The 23619-nt window shown below is 33.8% G+C and overlaps 9 protein-coding genes and 1 non-coding gene across 10 annotated transcripts; 4 read left to right on the top strand and 6 right to left on the bottom strand.

The window, feature by feature from the left end:
* The first annotated feature begins 178 nt into the window (after positions 1-178).
* On the top strand, positions 179-3128 carry ASCRUDRAFT_77627 (uncharacterized protein). Its single transcript, XM_020193940.1, has one exon. It carries the CDS (start codon positions 428-430, stop codon positions 2972-2974), a length of 2547 nt encoding a protein of 848 aa, XP_020045219.1. The 5' UTR covers positions 179-427; the 3' UTR covers positions 2975-3128.
* A 313-nt stretch (positions 3129-3441) lies between these two features.
* ASCRUDRAFT_t155 lies at positions 3442-3513 on the bottom strand. The gene has a single exon. It is a non-coding gene; the product is annotated as a tRNA-Pro (tRNA).
* A 2261-nt stretch (positions 3514-5774) lies between these two features.
* On the bottom strand, positions 5775-7865 carry REV1 (deoxycytidyl transferase; the record flags this gene model as incomplete). Its single annotated transcript, XM_020189574.1, has 2 exons — positions 5775-7196; positions 7485-7865. Coding segments are annotated over 2 exons (1803 nt in total), but the record flags the coding sequence as incomplete, so codon positions are not given.
* Positions 7866-8943: 1078 nt separating this feature from the next.
* On the bottom strand, positions 8944-9332 carry ASCRUDRAFT_82543 (uncharacterized protein; the record flags this gene model as incomplete). The annotated part of the gene is made up of 2 exons (XM_020194735.1): positions 8944-8973; positions 9036-9332. 2 exons carry the CDS (start codon positions 9330-9332, stop codon positions 8944-8946), a joined length of 327 nt encoding a protein of 108 aa, XP_020045217.1.
* A 302-nt stretch (positions 9333-9634) lies between these two features.
* ASCRUDRAFT_77625 (uncharacterized protein) lies at positions 9635-10177 on the top strand. The gene has a single exon (XM_020193939.1). The coding sequence runs from the start codon at positions 9705-9707 to the stop codon at positions 9963-9965; it is 261 nt and encodes an 86-aa protein (XP_020045216.1). The 5' UTR covers positions 9635-9704; the 3' UTR covers positions 9966-10177.
* A 1060-nt stretch (positions 10178-11237) lies between these two features.
* Positions 11238-12974, top strand: ASCRUDRAFT_77624 (S10 family peptidase). The gene has a single exon (XM_020193938.1). It carries the CDS (start codon positions 11394-11396, stop codon positions 12798-12800), a length of 1407 nt encoding a protein of 468 aa, XP_020045215.1. The 5' UTR covers positions 11238-11393; the 3' UTR covers positions 12801-12974.
* A 269-nt stretch (positions 12975-13243) lies between these two features.
* Positions 13244-13890, bottom strand: ASCRUDRAFT_117660 (uncharacterized protein). Its single transcript, XM_020188857.1, has one exon. The coding sequence runs from the start codon at positions 13736-13738 to the stop codon at positions 13280-13282; it is 459 nt and encodes a 152-aa protein (XP_020045214.1). The 5' UTR covers positions 13739-13890; the 3' UTR covers positions 13244-13279.
* Positions 13891-14258: 368 nt separating this feature from the next.
* Positions 14259-16218, top strand: ASCRUDRAFT_77623 (aldehyde dehydrogenase family protein). Its single transcript, XM_020193937.1, has one exon. It carries the CDS (start codon positions 14580-14582, stop codon positions 16077-16079), a length of 1500 nt encoding a protein of 499 aa, XP_020045213.1. The 5' UTR covers positions 14259-14579; the 3' UTR covers positions 16080-16218.
* A 195-nt stretch (positions 16219-16413) lies between these two features.
* On the bottom strand, positions 16414-18954 carry RAD54 (DNA-dependent ATPase RAD54; the record flags this gene model as incomplete). Its single annotated transcript, XM_020190866.1, has 1 exon — positions 16414-18954. The coding sequence occupies one exon, from the start codon at positions 18952-18954 to the stop codon at positions 16414-16416; it is 2541 nt and encodes an 846-aa protein (XP_020045212.1).
* A 373-nt stretch (positions 18955-19327) lies between these two features.
* Positions 19328-22921, bottom strand: BMS1 (GTPase BMS1; the record flags this gene model as incomplete). The annotated part of the gene is made up of 2 exons (XM_020191291.1): positions 21547-22921; positions 19328-21507 (listed from the first exon to the last, which is right to left on the bottom strand). Exons 1-2 carry the CDS (start codon positions 22913-22915, stop codon positions 19328-19330), a joined length of 3549 nt encoding a protein of 1182 aa, XP_020045211.1. The 5' UTR covers positions 22916-22921.
* Positions 22922-23619: the final 698 nt, after the last annotated feature.

The raw sequence follows: 23619 nt of genomic DNA, 5'->3' as shown, positions 1-23619 counted from the left end.
AATTTTGGTGCCAGATAGCGTCCGGACAGCGTCCATATCTCCAAACGCTGTCGCAAAATGTACCATGTCGCTGGATTCTCTATGAAACGAAGGATTATCCATTGGTTTTCAGCACTTTGCAAAGCACCATTCTTTTGTTTTACTTTGGTCTCTGAATAGAGTGGGTTGTGTTCCTTCAGTTCCAGTAAAGACTCAGCAAAAGCAAATGCTGTGTCATTATTTGGAGCTCTGCAGCGTTGTTGGCAGTGCCGGAGAGGGATTTTGCTCTGAAATCACCAAAGACAAGGTGCTGGATGAAGGAAAGCAGCCCATTACGTAAGCACAAGATTCTCACGACCCAAACCTCCAGCTTTGATTGATATCTTTTCTACCCTGGTTTTAAATGAGCTTGTGGATAGCAGGGATTTGATATATCATCTTCCACTTTATGATGAACGATCCTTTGACCATCTCCAGTTTGTTCAGTGCAGATGTGGTGAACAATCAAATGGAATTGCTTCCAACTGAGACTCTCTCATTGGAATCTTCCTCCGTATCTCGAGTCTCTCAAATAACTTCTGCTTCTAATGATTACTTCTTAAAGAATTCGACCTTTGTTCCAAACATTTTAACATCGTTGGCTAACGCTATCATAGCTCAAAACAATCAAAATGATTTTCCTCTAAGAAATATGAATTCCTATATAACATACCTAATATCCCCTTATGTTGCTGTTTGTATGTCAATGGCTATAATCTTGAACAGAACTGTTGTTTTTGCTTCATCAAGAAACATCATTAACGCAAACCGAAACCGAAATCCAAACCAAAATCATTTCAATAATCACTTCAGAAATAGGAATAGAAGCGAAGGACATCATGTGTATGATCTCTTTTACAATTACATTGTTTCGAATCCTGCCAAAATAGCATTAAGATTGATTGCTTGTTTCTATCTTTTGAAGCAAGTTCGGATAATATTGATGACTCTTAACTCCTATTCGCCATTTTTCAATTTAATTTTGCCAAATAAATACTTTAACTACGATCCAAAGGCTTATAAGGACTCATACTATTATCAGCCCGCAAAACTTTTACAACAAGATGAGCTTGGTTTATCACCTAAGATATTTTGGCCATTATATTTGACCCTATGTTTTAGTCAGTTTATAGAAACCTTAGTGTCTGTAACAAGTTCTGTCTCCCCATTTAATGGCGTTGGTTTAACTTTGTTTGAACACTCATTTGCCTTTCAAGAAGCTCAGTTTGCAAGACGACCATCAGTTGAGATCTTAGTTTTGACTTTATCATCATTATGTTCTCAATTAATCATCCACATTTTGGCTTTATTCAATTTAAGAAAATACAAATTGATACCCACTTCAATTCTTGGATTTTCATTTCTCGTTTATATTGCAAAAACTTTATTCACTGGAAGAATAATATATTTTCCTTCAATTTGTGTTTTATCATTTTTTCCACAACTAATTGTTTCGTTTATTATCTCAATATCACTATTGATATATTTTTTAGCCATTCTTTGCCATAATTTCAAACTTGATGAATTGACTTTTACATCAAATAATGGCACTTTTAATGAATTTTTAAACTTTGATTTATCCGAAGATTTCAATTCTGCATTGATGCGATGGGGTGATTTAGCTCTAACTGCTGCTGCAAAAGCAAGCTATGTAAAAGAGTTGCCCAATGTCAACTTTCCAAAAACCACATGGTTATTCAATGAAAAATACAATAAAAATGGTAAAAACTATTTAAATCATTACTCTGAACTGCTTCAAAGAAAGCTTATTAAGGGAATATCTCCGTATTATAATCAGGTTGAATATCCTTCTCAATTACTAAATGAACAAGTATCTGGAAACGCAGAGCTCGATGAATTTGATAAAGGTCTCAAAAATAACTCATCATCAATTTTAAAGAGAAATTTTGATTCATCAATGAAATTGGTTAGTTATTTCTTAAACTTATGTATTTCCCTAGTATTAAGAAGAAAGAGATTACCCAAAATTTTATTGAATAAAGGAAATAACGTCAAGGATAATACCAATGAAGAGTATGTTAAAAGTAGTCTATTACCTGATGGATCAAGTAAAAAAATTCAAAACGAAAATAAAAATACAGGTGAAATTCCGATTTTTGATTTTGACATTGATTATAAACATATATTGGGAGAAATAGAATTTCCTGATTATGATATATCAGAGGACTTTGAGATTGGAAATGAGTCAAATGAGTCAAATGAAGATGATTTCGAGCCATTGGAATATGATTCAGAATATGAAAGTGGAAATGAACTTTATAACAATAGTAACGATAGTATTAACAGTTTTCAGGAAATTCCGTTGTTAAATTCTGGTATTTTAGGTAGAAGGTCCAATTTGTCAAATGCTGCATATAAGAGACAGTCAATTTTGCAAAATAGATCATCAGTGGTGTCTTTATCCCCATCATTTTCTCAAGGAGTTCTACAAAATCAATTGCAAAACAAGATAAAGCAAGGTAATAATGAAAAAAATATATTAGGGGAGTTGATTGATTCAAAAGAATTTCAAAATATATTAGCCCCTAATAGCATTGAAAATATCTCGTTCCAAAGGGTTTTAATGGCGCATTTAAATGATAAAAATAAAAGAGTATTAACTAGATCTAAATTTAATCAAATGGATAAATACCACATGAACGCATTAATGGAGTTAATGTTAGAAAAAAATAGTAATCTAATGAAAAATAGTAACCATGATCATCGTGATAACCGTAATAATTTCTCTGAAGACTATTATAATATACATGAAGATGGGAGACTGGATGTCAACTGTGTTGTGTGCCAAACAGATTCAAGGGAAGTTATATTATGGCCATGCAAATGCTTTGCTGTTTGTGAGAGCTGTAGAGTATCACTAGGTATCAGAGGGTTTGAAAGTTGTATTTGTTGCAGAAAAAAGGTGACAGGATATAGTAGAATTTATGTTCCATGATTTTTTTTCAAAGTACTAAGAACTTTTAAATTTTTAGTTACTATTTTTTATTTTAATTCTTATTATTTACACAATTACTTTTAATTTTTTTATAATTTTTTAATGGTTTAGTTAACACATCATGAGATATTAAGTATTGATGATTTCAGTTCTGTTGGTATTAACTTTTTGTTTAGTTTTCAATATAATTTTTTGGTTTTAAAGTAAAGCAATTTTAGATCTATTAAAAATATAGTAAAATGAAAATCAATATTGCATTAATTTCAGTAGTGTAAGCAAATTAAAAATTCTACTGCCAATCAAATTGGTTATCGAATTGAAACCATTATCGAAAAGATTGATGTATGTGATTATACTAAAAAAAACATGAAGGTGCAGTGTATTGCATTGTTCCAAAATGGTAGATAAAATAATATCTAACATCCTAACAAATTAAGTTAAAATAAAAACGCAAAAATTATAACCTAGGGCCGAGCTGGGAATTGAACCCAGGGCCTCTCGCACCCAAAGCGAGAATCATACCACTAGACCACACGGCCAAATTATGCATGTTTTTTTTGCAAATTTAAATTAAGCTAATATCTTTATTGGTATTTGGTTTATAAAAGGCATATTAAAAATATTACCAAACTTCTCAAAACCGACGATAACTCATTATATTTTCCAATGTCCAATAGACTCACAGGCTAGAGTCCATTCAGAGATCCCAACGATTCTCTCTGACGAAGTGGACCCAGAAATCATTCACACATATCTAGGGACGAAATGGAGCATAAGCAAACTCATCATATTTATCTCCCATGCATGGCAATTCATAAAGTAAATTGACACCAGCACATATCTTCTTAGATTTCACACTCCTGTCTTTGATGTGAATTCTCTTCCTAATTACTAGGTTTCCTCACATCTATGGTAGAATTACAAAGATAGCATTCACTCTTTTATATATAGATATAATAAACACCGTGCAAGAACCCCGATAAAGTGGGCTCTTAGCAACTATTTAAAGAAAAAACTAAAAAACATTACCAAATAATTTGACTTCCCACGATCAGTTACATATTTCAATGCCCACTTAACATTGAAGCAAGAAAAAAAGCAAAAATTCCTACAGTATTAACCATTCCTGTTGACGCTGCAATCACACACAATTACCTAGGAACAAAAGAGGGCCTACAGAAACTATATGTTTTTGTCACCCATGCATGGCAATTCATAAAATAATGTGATATAACATCAATTTTTATTTATGTTCATTCGTCCTTGATGTGAGTTTTCTTTCCTCCAGGGTTTTCTCACATCCATGGTAAAATTACAGGGACAGTTTTTGTAGTTTATATACCGACTAATAAACAGCACCGTGCAAGAACCCCAATAGGTGTGTTCTTAGCAGTTATTTTTAAAAAAAAATAAAAAAAAAATAACTTGACTATATCTTGGCCTGATATTTTTTAAGCAGTTTTTTTACATCTATAATAAATATTTTGTGATTGTTTCTAAAGCATCTTTATTAACTCTCTCTTTTTTTCTTTTCCTTTAATAACAGCTACTGGTAATTACAATCTGTTACCAAAGATGTCTTTACACAACATGTTATAAACCCAACTCAATTGTTTAATTTAATTCCAAACCTTAAAACATCATCGAATATCCTACTTATAAAAAAAAGTCCACAAAAATATGTTTAAACATTTAGATTTTCAATTTCATTTTATCTTAAACAGTTTTTTTGAGATAGGATCACTGAATGTTAATTTTTATAAAGATTAAATAAATATATGGGACCAACGAAAAAAGCTTTAAAAAGAGATAAAAGGCGGTAACATACACTACTTTCCACCTTTTCTAGTTTGTTACTTTATAAAACCAAATATTTTTTGGTTGAATTACTGATCTAAGCAACTTCTAAGAATAATTATAATTTTTTCAATTTCAATTAGAAAACATTTGTATCTGTAAGCCCAATAAACCCTTAAGAGATTTTTATTCCTACCTCATCAAATTTTATTTTCATTTCTTGTTGAATTTTGCTAATTATTTTCTCCCATTCTTCTAATTTTTTTTGGTCATCCAAACAACTAGGTTCTGGATAGTGGTCTTTTTGATTCTCAATAAACTCTAAGTTTTTCAAAATCCTAATAACAATTGAGTAATTTTTTTCATCGAAAAACTCATTTATTGCTTTAACAAAATAAGCAACATCATGAGGATCAGGCCCTGAATAACTCTTGTGAATCCATTTTTTTAATACTAATGACTTTTCCAAATTACTAGAAATCCTTTTACAATCAGCTCTTAAAAATCCCCGACTAATACCTTTATTTCCTTCGACTTTGCCAGACTTTATGGATTTACCAGTTAAACCATTTGAACTAAAAGTGTCATTATTCTCAAAACGAGTACTTCTGAACTTTGAAAGTAAATTTTTATTTGTAATATCCGTTGTAAAACCCTTCTGGTTCTCACCAATGGATCTATTAGGAGAAATCCTTTCAATTATTCTCAGATATTCAGGCTCAGAGGCATTCTTAGAACCGCTTTTCGGCAATAGCTGTTGTCGAAACACTTTTGTTGTTTTTGACTTGGGAGACTGGTACTGATACGGGATCTTAGACTCTATTAAAAGATTCTGCATTTGCTTTCCAATACTTTTTAAATTATCCGAATGTTCATCATTAATATCAGTATTTTTTATTTTGCAATCAATTCTCAATGGCTGTTTTTGTTGTTCGGAAATTTGATTTAAAATGTTCCCAAATTTATACAATGTATTTCCACTCATCTCATTAGATTCAGGTATAAGATTTTTCATTTGAATTCCAACGCCTCTTATTTCAATAGGATTGCAATTTATAAGCCTCAATAAACACTTTGCTTCTGTTGATATTATTCCAACATCATTTGTGGGCAATCCAATTTTTGAACTTTTGGATAATTGTACACATTCACCCATTCCCAAAAATTTTGGTGGAACAACTGGCGCATTTGGTGCTCTTTTCATGATTTTTAACACCAATGTTGAACCAACTTTTTTAATTTTTTTCATACGATTAACTAGCTCCTGAGATAATGAAGTTAGAAAAGTCTCCACTTGTTTCCAATGATCAAACCGAACACCCCAATTAACATCTATAGACACCGATTTATTTGCATCAAAACGGATCTTATTGATTTCTTTAGAAATTGAAAAATGATCAACGCCTCTTGTGTAATCATAAAATTTCGACCCAGTTTTATTCCCGAAAATTGATATAAACCTGCCTTTGTTGATTTTTTTAATATTTCCTATCTTGATAGGATTTAAGCAATTAGAACCTAGTTCTTTCTGAAATCTCTCGATTGTCGACCTACCTACTCCCGGTAAATCTCTGACTAATGTGTTGTTGAGAAATGTTTCTAGGAACAAATGGTCTTCGGAATTTAAAAAAAAGTATCCATTTGGTTTAGCTTTTTTCAAGGACAATTTGGCCAAAAGTACATTTGTTGAAGCACCAACAGAAATGGTACATTTAGTTAATTGTAAAATATCATTTCTAATTTTTTCTGCAAGTATATCAATATCACTCTTTGATTCGCAATTCACATCTAGTAAGACCTCGTCAATACTTACAGGTAAAATACTATTAAACTGAATGTTTTGAAGTAGGTAATCATAAAATGTTCTTGAAATCTTCTCATAATTGACAAAATTATATTTTAAACAAATCAAATTTGGACATATTTTTTTAGCATTTTGAACCCACATGCCATTTTTAATACCAAATTTTCTGCAAACGTAATTGCAAGAGGAAATATCAGAAGTGCCAGAACCATGAGAAACACAAACAGGAAATTTCTCAAAATCAATATTTGGATAATTTAAAGAAGAAACTTTTGCAAAAAAACAATCAAAGTCAATATGAAGTACAATGGAATTACTGGTAGAGACAGAAGTTTTCATTTTTAATAAATTATTTTGTTGAAGATTTACTTCAATTGCTTTTTCTACAAACTCTGATTTAAGATCGGATTTCCAAGTGCTCAAGTGATGTAATCTAGAATTTGAAAAGTAGTACTTAAGAAATTCTGGGTCCTTTGAGTCAATATTTTTAGAAATGGTAGAATCCTTTTGCACTTGGTGTTCTTGGTTACAAGTTTTTTCTTTATCAAAATATTTTTTTTGATTAGGAACGTTATTATGAACAGGTATTTTATCAGTAACTTTTGTTCCACTGAAAGTTTTCTTGGTATTCAAAACCTCATTTTTGCTGGAAATATCAATTTCGTTGGAACTTCCACTTTTTTTATTGTGGTCAAAACCTTCTTCTTTATTTAATGTTATTTTATTGTCTTTTTCAGTATTTAGTTTGAAATTATTATTATTATTATTATTATTATTATTATTATGATTATTATTATTATTATTATTATTATTATTATCATTATTATTGGTAAATTCGTTTTCTCGAATTACGGTATTTTGAGTTTGAATTTTAAGATTTAATAATTTCAGTTGATCACATTCAGTAACTGAATTTAATAGACTATAGATTCTCCAATTCATTAAATTTTGATTTTTTATACTATCAACAATCCATTCTGGTTTAACAACTTTACGATATTTTAGTAGAGTTAGTTTTCTCGGAGTTAATTTAGTTGCAATTATATGAGTAACCATAGGATTCTCAGTAGAAGAGTATTTTCCTCCGTATAGGGTTACTAATTTACGAAGTGTTTGAGAGTTTGGATTAGTATAGCCATTGATATACACAATACAATTTTTGAAAATGGGAATGTAATTTTTGTTATTTGGGTTTCTCTTTTGTTCCCATTTAACAAACTCTTGGTCAGCCTTTTGTTGTTTTAATTGTTTATTGACAAAGTAGGATTTGTAGTCGCCAAATTCTCTTTCGTTACCATTCAACTCATCGCTTGAAATTGCCACTAAGTTGTCAGATGAACTATCATCTATATCAATAAAATCATCGATCTCACCAATCTCTCCAATCTCATTAATTTCATTAATTTTATTAAATTTTGGTTTGTGATTAGTTTGACTTGCTTTAGTAGAGTCATTATTTACGATGTTATCAAGGTGGCTAAGATTGTGGGGATTTGGGTTATTAATTAAATGATGATTTATAATCTCATCAATGTCATCATTAAAGTCTTTAGTTAAGTCGTCGTCACTTGAATTATTTAAATTTGAATTTGAATTTGAATTTGAATTTGAATTTTGGGTTTTCTCTGATTTTTGATGATGATTATTTATTAGGTGATTTACAATTTTGTTGTTAGATGTTTTGATTATCCGATTATTAGTTGAAGGAGGGCTACTATTAAGAATCCCATTTGAGTTTTTTATATTATCATTGATTTTGTGATTTGTTAGGCCATTTGAAACGAGGACAGTATTATTTTCAACTGCAAAAGAATGTGAATCAGAGTCGCTAGTTGAATCATCATAAGAGTTATTTATGATTTGATTGATCATCTCATCAATTGAAATAGTTTCAATGGTTTTAATTTGATTTTGTGGATTAATTTGGATTGAGTCATCAAGAATGCTTTCTAGCTTAGCTAAATTTGTTTTAAAGTTTTCAGATTTATTCAGTGTATTTGAATTATTTGAATTATTTTGAATTGTTATCTTTTTCAGTCTTTTTAACTTTTTAGGAGGTTTCAGTTTTTTTTTTAGATTTAAAAGTTGAAGATTACCAATAGCATTACTATTATCATATGCATTGATTTCATACTTATTTGAATTTTCATTTCTACTAATGCTGGTAAAAGACACTGTTTTTTTATTTCTTATTTTTCTTTTGCTTCTGTTTCTGTTTCTGCTTCTGCTTCTGTTTTTGCTTTTGCTTTTGCTTTTGCTTATGTTATCATTATCATTATCATTATCATTATCAGTATCAGTATCGATATCGATACAGCTATCATTATCAGTATCAGTATCGATATCGATACAGCTATCATTTGAGGATTCAATTGAAGGAAATTTCAGTGAGATTGATCTTATTTGGTTCAGTCGTATTTTGTTCTGTTTTTTAATCTTATTTATCCTGTGTTTTTTGACTATGCTGTGTCTGTGTTTAAAATCATTATCATTGTCCAGAGTGTCAGTATCGTCACTTATATCGATGAAGGGCTCATCCAGGGAAGCATGCTTTCTTTTGCGATTAATCCGAGAGATTAGAAACTGTACTCTTTTGCTATTTCTTGTTCTTGAGCTTGGAGTGTTCAAATCCGAACTGAGACTCTCTGGAAAAGTGCTAGTGAATTTACTGGCAGAAGCAGTATCGGTGTCACTGTCATCGCTGATATCAATGACTTGCTCGTTATAATACCCCAGGTTTGAGGACAGGTTTCTCATGGAAGAACAACTGCTTTCCAGAACAAAATCGTATCAGTGGTCGAAAAGAAAAAGCCCAGTCGAAAAGCAATAAAAAGCCGTTTTTGCAAACGTCAAACGGAAAATCAAAGCACAGAAAACTCGGCCCCGCACCAGTAGGATTATCGGCGCTTGTGCGCTCCGTCACAGACAAATACACCCTCGAAAAAGAGACAATGCTGGGCTTGCTCTCAGCCAGCACAAAACGCCCTTTGCCGACCAGAGCAGTGGGTCTGAAGAAGATAAATGCTGCTTTTATAAAGAAACAAAATCGCTCCTCAATCCGAATTCAACACAGCAACTTTTTCATTGCCTCTCTTCAACAACGCTGCAGCGCTTATCTCGTCGAACACAATGAAATTCTCAAACACCTTACTCTCATCTGCCTTGTTATTTGCTGCTTTCTCCAGTGCTTCCAAAGAGTCCTGTGAGAATCTTAAAACTGCTCAGTTGCAGCGCTGTGGTGGTCTTCAAGACACTTATTCCTGTGTCTGCAGTTTATCCAGTGAGCAATATTGGGACTATTACTACGACTGTGTGATTAATGGTGGCGCTAGTGTTACTGTTGCCTATTTGGACAATCTCAAAGTTCAAATTTGTGGTGGATCATACTAAAGATCAGTCAGTTTCTTAAAACTACATAATGGGAACCAGTCTAAAATAGAAACACAAACCTATCATATTAGCATATTGCATACTTTCATATTAAATACTATCGATTCATAACCTTCTATTCCAAAAACAAATACACATATCATCAAATGGCATAAATTTTATATCACTTTAATGTAGATCCTCCTACCACTGATTCCAACATATCGAAAAACTAGACAAATTAAAAGATAAATCAAAATCAATATCAAAATCAGAATATTTAGTATAAAGACTTTGATTTTTTATTGGGGTTCATTTTTTTTTTCATCCTAAAATGAAATTAAAAAGAAAAATTAGTTTCTTTTCTCTGAAAATCTTTCTTGAAACTTATTTTGACTCCTGAATCTGTTAAATGGTCTGACCCGTATCCAAACCACTAGACTTTAGATCTTAAAAAGCAACTGTCAAAGATTCTATCTACAAACAAAGAGAAATGAAAAACAATTGTGATCAAAGCAAAAAATATTTCAAATAATAACAATTTCAAAAACTTGAAAGTTTTCCATCACTTTTTGGCAAAAGATATTTTTAGATCAATTTTTCGAAGCTCATCAAAAAAGATGAGGAAAAACGTTACATGCAGTGATCTGCAGATATATGTAGAAATTCATCGCTTTTTTAAAAACTTGAAAAAGAACAAATCAAAGAATTACATATCTATAAATTATTAATTTCATAACAGGCCAATAATCTAAATTAATTCCAGCTAGAAAAAAATAATTAAACATTTTTTTTGACAATCCAAAATGAAAATGCTTGGTGATCCACTAATTGGGAAAGAGAATTCCATTGGTTTATCAAGAAGCATTCAGACATTATCTTGGTCAAATTATAATTAATAGATATTAAATCAAATCAGCGAATGAAAAAAAATAGAAAAATAAAAATAGAAAAACAACCATAAGTAAATGAAAAATATCTCCTCAAATAAATAAGTAGTGATAACTCACCAGTATTTGTACTGATACTAACACACTCAAATACTAAAAACACAATTACAATTTCTCCAATTGGAACGGTAAACCACACTTTTGTTATTCCAAATGAGGAAATTTAAATGAAAAAATTGGTTTATTTTAAGTCAATTTAAAGGTTTAAAGACAATTGTTGATAACGCTTACTTTCGGTTGTTTCACGTGCTGGGTGCAGGAAAATTGTAGCCATCGCTCAAAACAAAATTGGCTTATCCTTTTTCTTTATCATTATCGTTATCATTTGTAATCTTGTTAGTGATTACAATCACAACTGCAATCAAAGATACAAAATATGATTCTGTTTTATTTTTTTTTTCTCCTTACTCTATTCATCAATACTATAGATTCATTTCCAGCGAACCATGTTTTCAAATTAGATTATCAAAGGCAAAATGGGTTACTTGAACATCAGGTAATGCAGCAAAAGAGCACACCAAATCAAGATAAAGACGATAGAAAATGGGATTCAGTCATAAAGACCAATCAATTTAATGATTATTCATTAAGAATCAAGAAAAATAATCCAGCAATACTTGGAATCGATCCTGATGTCAATCAATACTCTGGTTATTTAGATATACAATCAGTAGATAAGCACTTTTTTTATTGGTTTTTCGAGAGCAGAAATGATCCAGTTAATGACCCATTAATACTATGGCTAAATGGTGGGCCAGGGTGCAGTTCAATGACGGGGTTGTTTTTTGAACTAGGACCGTCATCTATTGATTCCAATTTAAATCCAGTTTATAACAAATACTCATGGAATAATAATGCGAGCGTTATATTTCTTGAACAGCCTATTGGCGTTGGATATTCGTATTCCAAGTCATCAAATCTTGTATCGAGTACAGATGCTGCCTCATTGGATGTATTTGTCTTTTTAGAATTGTTCTTTCAAAAATTTCCAAATTTTCTCAACAATAAATTTCATTTGGCTGGAGAATCATATGGAGGACATTATCTACCAAGGTTTGGATCTGAGATAATCAATAGAGAAGACCGCAGTTTTAATTTAAGCTCTATAATGATTGGAAATGGATTTACAGATGCATTGGTTCAATACAATTTCTATGAGCCAATGGCATGTGGATTAGGAGGGTATAAGCAAGTATTGACGGATAAAGAATGCGATGATATGACCAATTCATATCCATTTTGCGCCAAGTTAGTTCGAAATTGTTATAAAAACTTAAATGCATTTTCATGTGTTCCTGCACAGTTTTATTGTGAAGGCAAATTTAACGATGCGTATAATAAGAAAAATTTGAATCCATATGATATAAGGAAATACTGCGATGAAGGTGAAAATAATGATGAGTGTTATAAGGAATTTTCGTACATTGAGGATTATTTAAATTTGGATTATGTCAAGGAGGCATTGGGATCGGAGGTTGATAAGTTTGTGTCATGTTCGAATTCAGTATTTCAAGCGTTTACATTTACGGGAGATTTGATTAAACCTCATCAGCAATATGTTGCAGAGTTGCTAGACCGCGATATTCCAGTATTATTATATGCTGGGGATAAGGATTATATTTGTAATTGGTTAGGCAATGAGGCATGGTCATTAGATTTGGATTATAAAGATCATGATAAATTTTTAAAAGAGCAGTTTAGAGATTATTATCTTTTACTGGATAAGAATGGTGATAATAACAGTGAGAATGAGAAGGAATATGGAGGATCATTTAGGAACTATGGAAATTTCACATTTCTAAGAATTTTCGATGCTGGACATATGGTTCCATTTGATCAACCCAAGGTTTCGTTAGATATGGTTAATAGGTGGATTAGTGGTGATTATTCCTTTGAGGAAAACTAATTTAGTTAATAAAAAGATACATATGAATAAAATTTTATACAAAAAAGTATACATAATCATATAATCATATAATCATATAGTCAATTTTTACTAATTTATTCATAACTACTTTAGAACACTTGAGGTTGCATCGATAACCTCAAGAGTGATAAATTAATGGGAAAAAGAACAAATGTTGTACAGATCCAAATAACCACACAATATTGCACCAGAAGGCCCACCCTGTGGGAATATGAGCTTGAATAGCCCACCTCTAAAAAGGGACCTATGTGTAAGCTTTGTGAGAAAAAAAATACCAAGTCAAAAAGCGATGAGCTGATCATTGAAATGAAACAAAGGGTTCTACTTAATCAATGTGAAGCAGTTCAAGGAAGCCGAAACTCAATTGGCTAGCAAGTGGTAGCCATTTTGTAGTCGTTTTGTAACCAAGTGTTGGGCTGTTGATTAGTAGATAATTACTGCTTTTGATTACAAATTAATTATTTAACGATTGGATATATACTGCAATTGTGCTCAAGTGTGTTAACAATGCTACAAAGCGTCCAAAAGATATTAGAAAGGCTGCTTCGGAGTTTCTCTATTAGGCATGCGTTGGGGTTGGTCCAAATGCCTGAGATAAGGCCAGTGAGACTGTTGAAAACAAACAAAGTGTTGGTTGTCTGCTGTGGTTTTGAAGAAAGTGCCAGTGTTTTCGGGCTAAAGATAAAATATATCCCCCATCTCACTAGCCATCCGCAATGTATGGAGGATAGTGCAGCATTGAAACAGTATCTCCAGCACAGCCAGGCAAGATTACCAACTTTTGCAAATGAGAATGCACCCGCACCAAAAGAGTAGGAAGAATTCCTTTTTGTGCAATCAGTTGAGTTGCAACAAAAATGAATAATAAGGTTACAGCCATAACCACAGGCCCATAACCACTCCCTCACTGTAACCATTTTAAAATCCTCTTGAAAAACAAGCGAAGTTCCAGTCTAGGGTGTGTATGCCGATTTTTCTTTTTTTTCTCCTTTGATTCTGCTCTGATCCAGTTTTGTGAAAAGCTCGGAATGGAGTTTTTCTTAGTTTTATCGAGCTGTTGAGCTAGTGGTGGATGTAGGATTTGAGTTTCAAGCCAAAAGGCCAGCAAAAACTCCGTTCTGTAGTCCGAAATCAGAGTTCCAGAGGGGTCGAGAGAGGTAACAGGCCTCGTAAGAAAAGCACATACTAGGGGAACACATATGTTCCCCAACAGTCCCAGCCCCTCGCTCTGCGCTAAGTTTGTTACTCCGGGAAGCTGCGGAGTCCTTGTGCAGGTTTGTTTACCCCAGTTTTCCACAAGCACGTGCTCGTGCTCGCAACCACCTCCAGCGAGCGCCAACGGGCCAATCAGCGTCGAGCGTGCAAGCTGCTGATTTGGGGTCTGATGTGCTGCTTCACCTCCAAAGTACTCGACCTTGGGCAAATCTCAACAACCTCAACAACCTTAACACCACTGGTCTTTTGTCTGGGGCCTTTTGGCTCATCTGCTGAATTGTTGTGCTGCGACTGTTTACAATTACTCTCAGCTGTGAAAAAGTGGGGTTGTGTCTTCATTTCGACCACTTCTACCCAGTTTCCTTTTTCTCGAATCCCCTTTCCTTCAATATAAAACCTTTCCAATTCCCTTTGTTTTTTTTATTTTCAGCTTCGTTTTTACTTCTTCATCAGATCCGTAATCTCATACTTTTCAATTATAGTACACTTTCACTACTATTCCTTTTATATTCTATTTCATCTCGATATCTATATTCAATCACAATGGGCTTACCTCTATCTACCAAAATTACCTTGCCAAATGGTATTGTTTACGACCAACCAACCGGTTTATTCATCAACGGTGAATTTGTTCCATCCAAATCCGGAAAGGTTTTCGAGGTCATTGATCCATCAACCGAAGAAAAGATCACTGATGTCTATGAAGGTTTTGCTGAAGATGTTGACATCGCTGTCGACGTTGCTGAACATGTTTTCAAAAAGACTAACTGGGCCACCCAAGACCCAGCTGTCAGAGGCAAGCTATTAAGCAAATTAGCCGACTTGATTGAAAGAGACTTGGAAATCTTAGCATCAATTGAATCCGTAGATAACGGTAAGGCTATTGTCTTAGCCAGAGGTGACATTGGTTTAGTGGCCAATTACATCAGATCTTGTGCTGGTTGGGCTGACAAAGTTTTCGGTAAGGTTGTTGAATCTGGCGACTCTCACTTTTCCTACTCCAGAAGAGAACCTCTAGGTGTCTGTGGTCAAATCATCCCATGGAACTTCCCATTACTCATGTGGTCCTGGAAAATTGGTCCAGCTCTTGCTACTGGTAACACTTGTGTTATGAAAACCGCCGAATCCACTCCATTGTCTGCCTTATACGCTTGCAAATTACTTAACGAAGCTGGTTTCCCACCTGGTGTCTTAAACATCATCAACGGTTTTGGTCCAACTGCTGGTTCTGCCATTGCCACTCACCCAAAGATTAAGAAAATCGCTTTCACTGGTTCAACCAACACTGGTAGAATTATAATGAAAGCCGCTGCCGACTCAAACTTGAAAAAGGTCACTTTAGAACTAGGTGGTAAATCTCCAAACATTGTCTTTGCTGATGCTGACATTGAACAAGCTGTTGCCAACATCTCTTTGGGTATTTTCTACAACTCTGGTGAAGTCTGTTGTGCAGGTTCAAGAGTTTATGTTCAAGACTCTGTTTACGACAAAGTTTTGGCCGAATTTGCTAAAGATGCTGCCAAAGTTAAAGTTGGTAACCCATTTGACGAAGAAGTTTTCCAAGGTGCTCAAACCTCTCAAATGCAAGTTGACAAGATTTTATCCTATGTTAAAGTTGGTAAAGAAGAAGGTGCTAGATTAATTTGTGGTGGTGAAAGATTAGGTACCAAGGGTTACTTTATCAAACCAACCATCTTTGCTGATGTTAAAGAAAACATGAGAATTGTTAGAGAAGAAATCTTCGGTCCTGTTGTCACTATAACAAAATTCTCTTCTATCAATGATTTGATTGAAATGGCCAACAACTCTGAATACGGTTTAGCTGCTGGTATCCACACCACAGATATTAACAAAGCTATTGATGTTTCTAACAGAATATCTTCTGGTACCGTCTGGATTAACACTTATAACGATTTCCACCCAATGGTTCCCTTTGGTGGTTACAACCAATCTGGTATTGGTAGAGAAATGGGTGCTGAAGCTTTGGACAACTATACCCAAACCAAAGCTGTTAGAATTAAGCTCACCAGAAAAGATGCTTAAATTTATTTTAATCAAAATCAAAATAAATATTAATGTTTTCTTTCACAATTCTTTTTTTTAGTTGTTTCACGTCTTTTTTTTTTCTGTTTCTCCATGTATATGGTTTGGATTTTGTTATGAAAATTTTTTATGAATGAACATATTTTACTATTTAAAATAATTATTTTCTTTTTTGTAGTCTTTGTAATAACAATAAGATAATACATTTTATTTATCTATCTATCTATCTTTATTTATTTATGAATTGTCCTATCTATCTATCTACCTATCTATCTATAACACAAAGGAAAAATTAATAAAAACCCAGCTTATGTACGTCTGTCTAAATACCTAATCAGTGTGAAATGTATTGAAATGCAAAGCTTATATCATTGAAATTGAACTCATTTCTCAAGAGAGAATCTTGGATATTATTTAGTCCCTCATGATTAATATGATTCCATGTTGTTGAATCACCATAAAGCATCGCTGGCGATTTAATAAATTGTTTTCCATTCTTACATCTTTTGCAATTATAGGTAGTGTGTGTATCACAAACAAGATTGGGTGAAAATTCAAACAATTGTTTCAAATTATCTGCCGAGAATAATCTCTCAACATCCTGAGCTTCATCAACAACACATGAGGATAACGACAATTTCATTGATTGCCTCTGGAATATTTTTTCTTCAATTGTTCCTGTTGAAATAAATCGGTAAACATAGCAGTTCTTTTTTTGCCCATCTCTCCAAACTCTGGCCAAAGCTTGTTGATCTGAAGCTGGATTCCAATCTGGGTCAATTAGAACCAATCTATTTGCCCCGATTAAATTGATACCACACCCACCTGCTTTTGAACTTAGCAAAAAAACAAATTCTTTACCTTCAGGATTGTTAAATTTATCAACAAGTTTTTGTCTCTTATTAACATTCATTGTTCCATCTAATCGCAAAACACCATATCTATTAATTCTGCACATTTTTTCGATCAAATCCAAAGTTTGGGTATAGTTGGATATTAAAACAATTTTATCATCAGTTTCTCTTTTAATTTTGTATAAAAATCTTTCTAATATTGAAAATTTCCCTGAATATTGAGTTTGGACTTCTCTATTTCTGCCATTATTTGCAGTTGAACTGACGTAGTCATCAGGGATTAAGTGATCGCAACCTTCAATATCTTCGGTTAGATTTAGTAAATCTGGATGGTTGCATAGTTTTTTTAGTATACCAATAGCTTTTAAGGGCTGAGAACCAACACCTCTTAGCAATTTTTTGATTTCAGGAGAAGTGACAAAATAGTTGTAAATTTTTTTTTGCATTGGAGATAGAGTACAAAAAACCACATGCTCATATTTAACAGGTAAATATTTTGACAAAATATCGTTTGTTCTTCTTATTATAAACTTTGATACAATTTGTGTTAATTCATTCAACTTTTTTTGCCCCTTTTCGACTTCTTTTTCAGTAGCGTCAGCATCTCTTCCTCTTAAAATTATGTTTTCAAAGAGTTTCTTAAATTCGATTTTTGTTCCAAGTAAACCAGGATTGGAAAAACTTAATAGAGAAAAATACTCGGATAAATCATTTTGAATTGGAGTACCAGATAATATTACTCTTCTCTTACAGTTCAAAGAGTTTAAAGAAGTAAAAGTTAACGATTCACCGTTTTTCAAACGATGGCCTTCATCAGCCAATATCAAACCAATCTCTGTGTTTTGAAATTTGTCAACGTTTCTTCTTAGAGTTTCGTAGGATATGATTAGAACGGGTCTAACTATATTTCTTCCGGTTGCAAGAGCCCATTGGCTTATAACAGTTGCAACATCTGAACCCTTGGTTGATTTACCATCGATTGGCAATGGAGTTAGAGTGTTTTCACCCAACCATTTCACGATTTCATTTGCCCAATTTTTGACTAAAGATGAGGGACAAACGATTATGGCTTTTTCTATTGTTTTCTTGCCTCTTGGGCCTTGCTTAAGTAAAGTCCACATCAACGCTATGCACTGTAGAGTTTTACCTAAACCCATTTCATCTGCCATTATACAGCCTCGAGCTCGAGGATCTATTAAACCAGCAGTACAACGATAGAGAAATTTGACACCGGATATTTGATGTGGACGCAATATTTTTGATAGTTTGGGGTCTATTATTACAGGGACATTGGGGGCATTTTTGATGACATCTTCAGGGTTCTTGTTTATGCCTAAAATTTCAGCAAGGCTTTTATGAACCTTTCTTCTTTTTGAAGGTCTTTCAAGGACAGAATTGTTCTCATTTTCACTGACAGATTGGTTTTCATCGATTAGCTCTATCGAAGAAGAGGATTCAGACGAAGAAGCTTCTGAAGCAGGCGGTGGTATGGTGGGAAATACATCGATGGTTGGATCGTATAGAACTATTGCAAATTCATCATTGGGATCAAACAAAGGCCTTGGTAGTAATATTGGCTTTCGCCTTGTGCCCAAGGGAGGAGGAGGTTGGTTTAGACTGAAGGTGTTGATATTTTTTTTTGTTTGGTTAGTGAAAGGCACCGTGAAAGACTTTTTGAAGGTTATTTGAATGTTGCTATTGAAATCGGCATTTATAAGAATTCTTCTTGGATGCAAAGCATTGATCTTCTTGACAGATCTGCTGAACTCGTTGATTGAGAATGAGTCGTCATTTCTGCCATTTACGGTTTCCTGGCCTTCAGAGTAGTTTATTAGCTTTGTTCGCGCTTTTCGTAAGGGCAAGTTTGAGTGGATATTCGAAGACCTCAACTTTATTGGAATATGGAAGGGCTTTAGCAAGGTAGAAAGAGGATCTTTGATAGACCTTGGTCGTTTTCCAGCAGGCAATCCAGCACCAGTTCCTAGCTCAGCAGTGGGCTTGTTTGGCAATCTTCTTCCCATTGTTGTGTTATGAGTGGTTAGTAGGTGAAGTGGCAATATGGAAATGCAAATGTGCAAAAGTAGCAAGACCTTGCAGCGTATTCAAAAGAGCGATTGTGAACTGTCGAGAGCTGTGTAGCGTGTCCAGCAGAAGCACTTCTTCCTCTGATTACTGATTATCCTCTGATCATCTCTGATCCTCTCTGATCCTCTCTGATTATCTTCTCTTATATTTCGATCCACAGGGCTTTCCACCCGTGCAGCTGGAACTTTCCGGCTTCCGGATCGGGGAAAACGCGAAACTGCTTTTGTGGAGAGTGCTTTTAAGATTTATTCAGTGGAATTTCTACGTGTTTCTACAGCTGCCGGTGCTGCTTTTGCTGTCCGTGCTGCTTCAGCTGCGTCGTTTCTTACCAAAGGCATCCGAGTCACTGGAGAAGAGCTTCCTCTTCTTGCCGCTGTTGGCAAAGAAATCCTTCTTGCGTTCCTTCTGCTTCTCGTCGATCATCGCATTCTTCTTTTCAAGTCGTTTGAGTCTGTCCTTGTTCTTCTCTGATCTTTTGGCCTTTCTCTTCTCGTCTTTGTTTTTTCTGATAGTCGACACCTTGTGGATGATGTCCCTGGCCTTTCGCTCATCTCCATTCAACACCACAGCTCTTTTCTGCATGTACGTTTTGTTCTTTTGTGGTTTCATTTGGACTATTTGTGATTTGAAGGGCAACTCTTTTTGTAACGACTTGGGCACTCTCAACGGATTGAATCTTCTCTCTTCTCTAGCCACTTTTTCATAACTTGAATTGGGGTTCATTTCAATGCTCTGATTCAAATCAGCTCTCAACTTGCCCACTAACCTCATTCCCTTCCATTCTTTTTTATCTCTTATCAACAATGATGTCACTGGATTATAAAACTTTTTAATCTTCACCGGATACCATGTCCTCAAAAATACTATATCGCTCATCAATATTTTGTCCTCAAACGTAGCCCTAAAATACCCATCAGGTTTCGACAATGCTCTTTTAATTTCTCCACGGATTCCTGATACTGTTTTGATTGAAGCTCCTTCGAATTTCGCAACCTCCAACGACGTCGAAAACATGTCTTTTATAAATGCCGTATTTCGATATATCTTATAAGGATACCCAACTAGTTTCAACTTTTTGACAATTTCCACTGAACTATCGATTTCCTCAATAATTCCAGTTGCCGCAATTCTAAACGATCCCGTAGTATCACTATTAGCCAAAATCTGCATTCCACAGAATGTTGTATTGGGTGCTATCAATGGTCCATAAAACGACACATTACAATACGCGTGCTCTGGTGTGTATTTCAACATTCTGGTTCTGGTTCTGGAATCTGATGTTGTGTATATCGGTAGCGTTTGAAATCTTCTCCATCCTAACGATAAAATCAATGGATCGCTGGTTTTCAAAATTTTTTTATGCCATCTGTGTCTTCGTATTCTGGCATTTAAAATCCCAAATCTTTCTTCCGTTTGCAATAATCCCCCAATTATAATAGGATAAACTGGGTCAAAATTCTCGATAAACTCATATGGCAATCTCTCAAATGTCAACTTAACATACGACCCTGCTGTGTATCCTTCAATTTTGGTTCTGGTTTCAACGTCCATTTTTGTTAATTCAGCTTTATTAATTTCCAACTGTTTAGCCATCTTGGCCTTTTGGATATCATACCATGTTTCATCGTTACCTTCAGGATCATCAATTCCAAACTCTCCACCACCTTCTTCTGCTTCAAACTGCAATCTTAGCTGTTCTTTCTTTTTAGCTGTTAATGCTCGTTTTTCTTCGACTGTCAAATTTTTAAAATCTTCATCCATATTTGGTTCTTCTTCTTCACCATTTTCATCTTTTCGTTCTTCTGCATCAAAATCAGCAAAATCATCATTATCATCATCACTATCACGTAATTTTTTGTTTAGAGGCCTCTTCTTATCATCAGAACCAAACTTTTCCTCTGTCTCTAAATCTTCAAAATCACCATATAATTCCTCATCCGAATCATCACCTACCTCTTGGTTATCACCGCTATCATCTTCTCCAATCATTTTTTTCGACAAAATAAATCTTCTCGATATTAACGCAAATGGTGAATTCCCCGCACTATCCTCCTTATCTATATTACTGTTATTATTATCAAAAATCCATTTATTTTTCAACATCTCAATGTCTGAAAAATGAGGCTTGTACGAATCAAATTCATTGCTTGGCTCTTTATAAATTTTTTTCTTGAAAAAATCCTCCTCTTCAATATCTTCTTCTTCGCTTTCATCACCACCACGATTATAAACTCTATCTATCACATCTTCGGGTTCAATATTATTGGCGTATAAAAGCTTGTTTATATCCCATTTTCTAGTTACAGTTCCTTGCAATTTCCTTGCTTGTTTTTTCCAGTTATTACCATCAGAATCATAGCTATCATCAGATAATCCAATATCAGAATCTTCTTCAAATTCTAGTTTTTCCTTTTCATTGGATTCGTAAATTTCAGTTCGAATCCTTTGAAATCGTTTTCTTTCAAAGTCTTCTTCTTCTTCATCAATTCCTTGTTCCAAAATATCTTTATTTTCATCCAACTCATCACTATTATAATCATCATCATCATCATCATCATCATCATCACCTCTGATTTTGCTCGCTGAAGTAGGTTTTCTTAAGGTTTTTCTGCCAGTATTATTTATCTGTTCTTCTGAGTCTAATTCATCCAATAATCCTTGCGGCTCATCATCTAAATTATCTGAATCCAAGTCCTCAACTCCATTTATTTCTTTAGAATTTGAAAATAACCTGAAGCTAGGAGAACTTCTGATTTCATCATCAAGTGTTTTGTTTGCTTCTTGAAGACTGGCTACAAGTTTTTCTGTTTCTGCATCTTTTTTTCTAGATTTATTTTCCCCAACATCAATATAAACAGCATCTTTGTCCACAAGAACACCACCAACATCTGACATTGGAGCATATATGATCTTTTGTCGATCATTCAATCTTTTTCTTCTTGTTTTTCTTTTGGTGGTGGTGCTTGAATCGTCTTCATTTTTTTGAGCTTCTCTTTGAAGCTCATCTAGTTTTTCTTCAAAATGTGGAGTTGGACATGGATCAACTAACTTTTCAATCGATTGAATCGTGACATCTCCACATCCAGCAATGTGCACTCTCGGGTTGCTTGAGGATAATGGAGTTCCATGTAAATAGCCATATATGGCAATCTTTCTGTCACATTTTTTATTTTTCTCAATTAGTGTTGGATGAGTCAAATCTGTTACTCGATCTGCCAATAGATATGGATGTTCATTTCTCCATTTTAATGGCCTGAACTTCATGGTAGAAATAAATCTAGATAAGTTAAAAACCTCACGATCAGGATACCTGCCATTCAAAACACCTGATAAATAAAAGAGCTTAGCACCTTTGTATACTTCAGTCCAAAGACGAGTCTTTAAACGCTTTTTCGAAGTTCTCAAGGTTGATTGAGATTTGAACAAGTCCAAATGTGTTGCAATGGCTAACACTCTGGGCATTCCATGATGCTGGGCAATATTCAAAAATTCCATTGTTTCCATTTCAAATCCAAAATTCCCATCAATCAATAGTAGCACCAAATCAGCAATCTTGGCAATATCAACCATTGATGATAAATCATTGGAAACTTCAATAAATGTCAATCTTCTTCTTTTACCACTAACAAGAGTAATTGGCCCTCTTATGTCTGTCAAAGTGGTTTTGGCCAATATTCTCACCAAAGACCTTATCAATGTTGTCTTTCCTGTTCCTGGTGGCCCAACTACTGCCACTATTACCGGAGGAGGATCAACATCAGGAGTTCTGTCTATCATTGGAACATGAAGCTTTTTTTCCTTCACATCATGGGCCCTTAAAGCCAATTTGTGAGCTTTATTTGGGGCAGCAACAGCAAACCCCTTATGGCCCGCACCTGAAGCTAAATTCTTCCCCATTTTGGCAGTATATATATAAATTTGATTCTGAATTAATTAGATGTGTTTCAATAGAGTTTTTCACTTTTGAGATTGAAAAATATTTCAAAAAAAATATCTGCACGTGAATCGAAAAAAATTTTGAAATTTCTTTCTTGTTCCAAACCGTTGGCGACGTTCTTAAATTGCTCGATCAGGAAATTCTCTTCAATATATTTTTTGGTGATTTGGGTTCTATTGAAGTTACAATGTAATTACAACAAAAGAAGACAACAAATGTAACGGAGATGAGAAATATTTTTGTTCGTATAAAGTGATTCTCTAACTAATCTTGAAAGTGTTATCATGTCTGGGTAAAAAAAACATCTGTTTCTTCGGGGCCTCCAAGTGTTAACATGTTTCACATTTACTGGTTTGTTATGTAAATACGAGGAATTACTATTATTCATATAGCTCCTGATAATAGATCGTGATCAAACAAAATAAGCAATAATTGAATCTAAAACTGAAATAAACTAAAATTAAAAACTGATGTATCTAACAAAAACATAAAAAAAAATAAAACATGTAGAAAAAAAAATTCAAGTAGTAATTAAATTGGATAAACAGAAAAACCATGACAAGAAAAAAATATCAAAAAGTAATATAAATTTATGAAATAAAAAATTCAAATCTAAAGAAGTTTTCATTTTATTGTGTGGTACATTTATAACCCTTTTAATGCA

The sequence above is a fragment of the Ascoidea rubescens genome (assembly GCF_001661345.1).
Source record: "Ascoidea rubescens DSM 1968 unplaced genomic scaffold ASCRUscaffold_15, whole genome shotgun sequence".
In the NCBI taxonomy this organism is placed as follows: Eukaryota; Fungi; Ascomycota; class Saccharomycetes; order Ascoideales; family Ascoideaceae; genus Ascoidea; species Ascoidea rubescens.
This window is presented reverse-complemented; position numbering and strand designations above follow the sequence as displayed.

Excerpts from the sequence above, each read along its gene's own strand:
- ASCRUDRAFT_77627 (XM_020193940.1), top strand. The coding sequence starts at position 428 with ATGATGAACGATCCTTTGACCATCTCCAGTTTGTTCAGTGCAGATGTG.
- ASCRUDRAFT_77625 (XM_020193939.1), top strand. The coding sequence starts at position 9,705 with ATGAAATTCTCAAACACCTTACTCTCATCTGCCTTGTTATTTGCTGCT.
- ASCRUDRAFT_77624 (XM_020193938.1), top strand. The coding sequence starts at position 11,394 with ATGCAGCAAAAGAGCACACCAAATCAAGATAAAGACGATAGAAAATGG.
- ASCRUDRAFT_117660 (XM_020188857.1), bottom strand. The coding sequence starts at position 13,738 with ATGGTTACAGTGAGGGAGTGGTTATGGGCCTGTGGTTATGGCTGTAAC.
- ASCRUDRAFT_77623 (XM_020193937.1), top strand. The coding sequence starts at position 14,580 with ATGGGCTTACCTCTATCTACCAAAATTACCTTGCCAAATGGTATTGTT.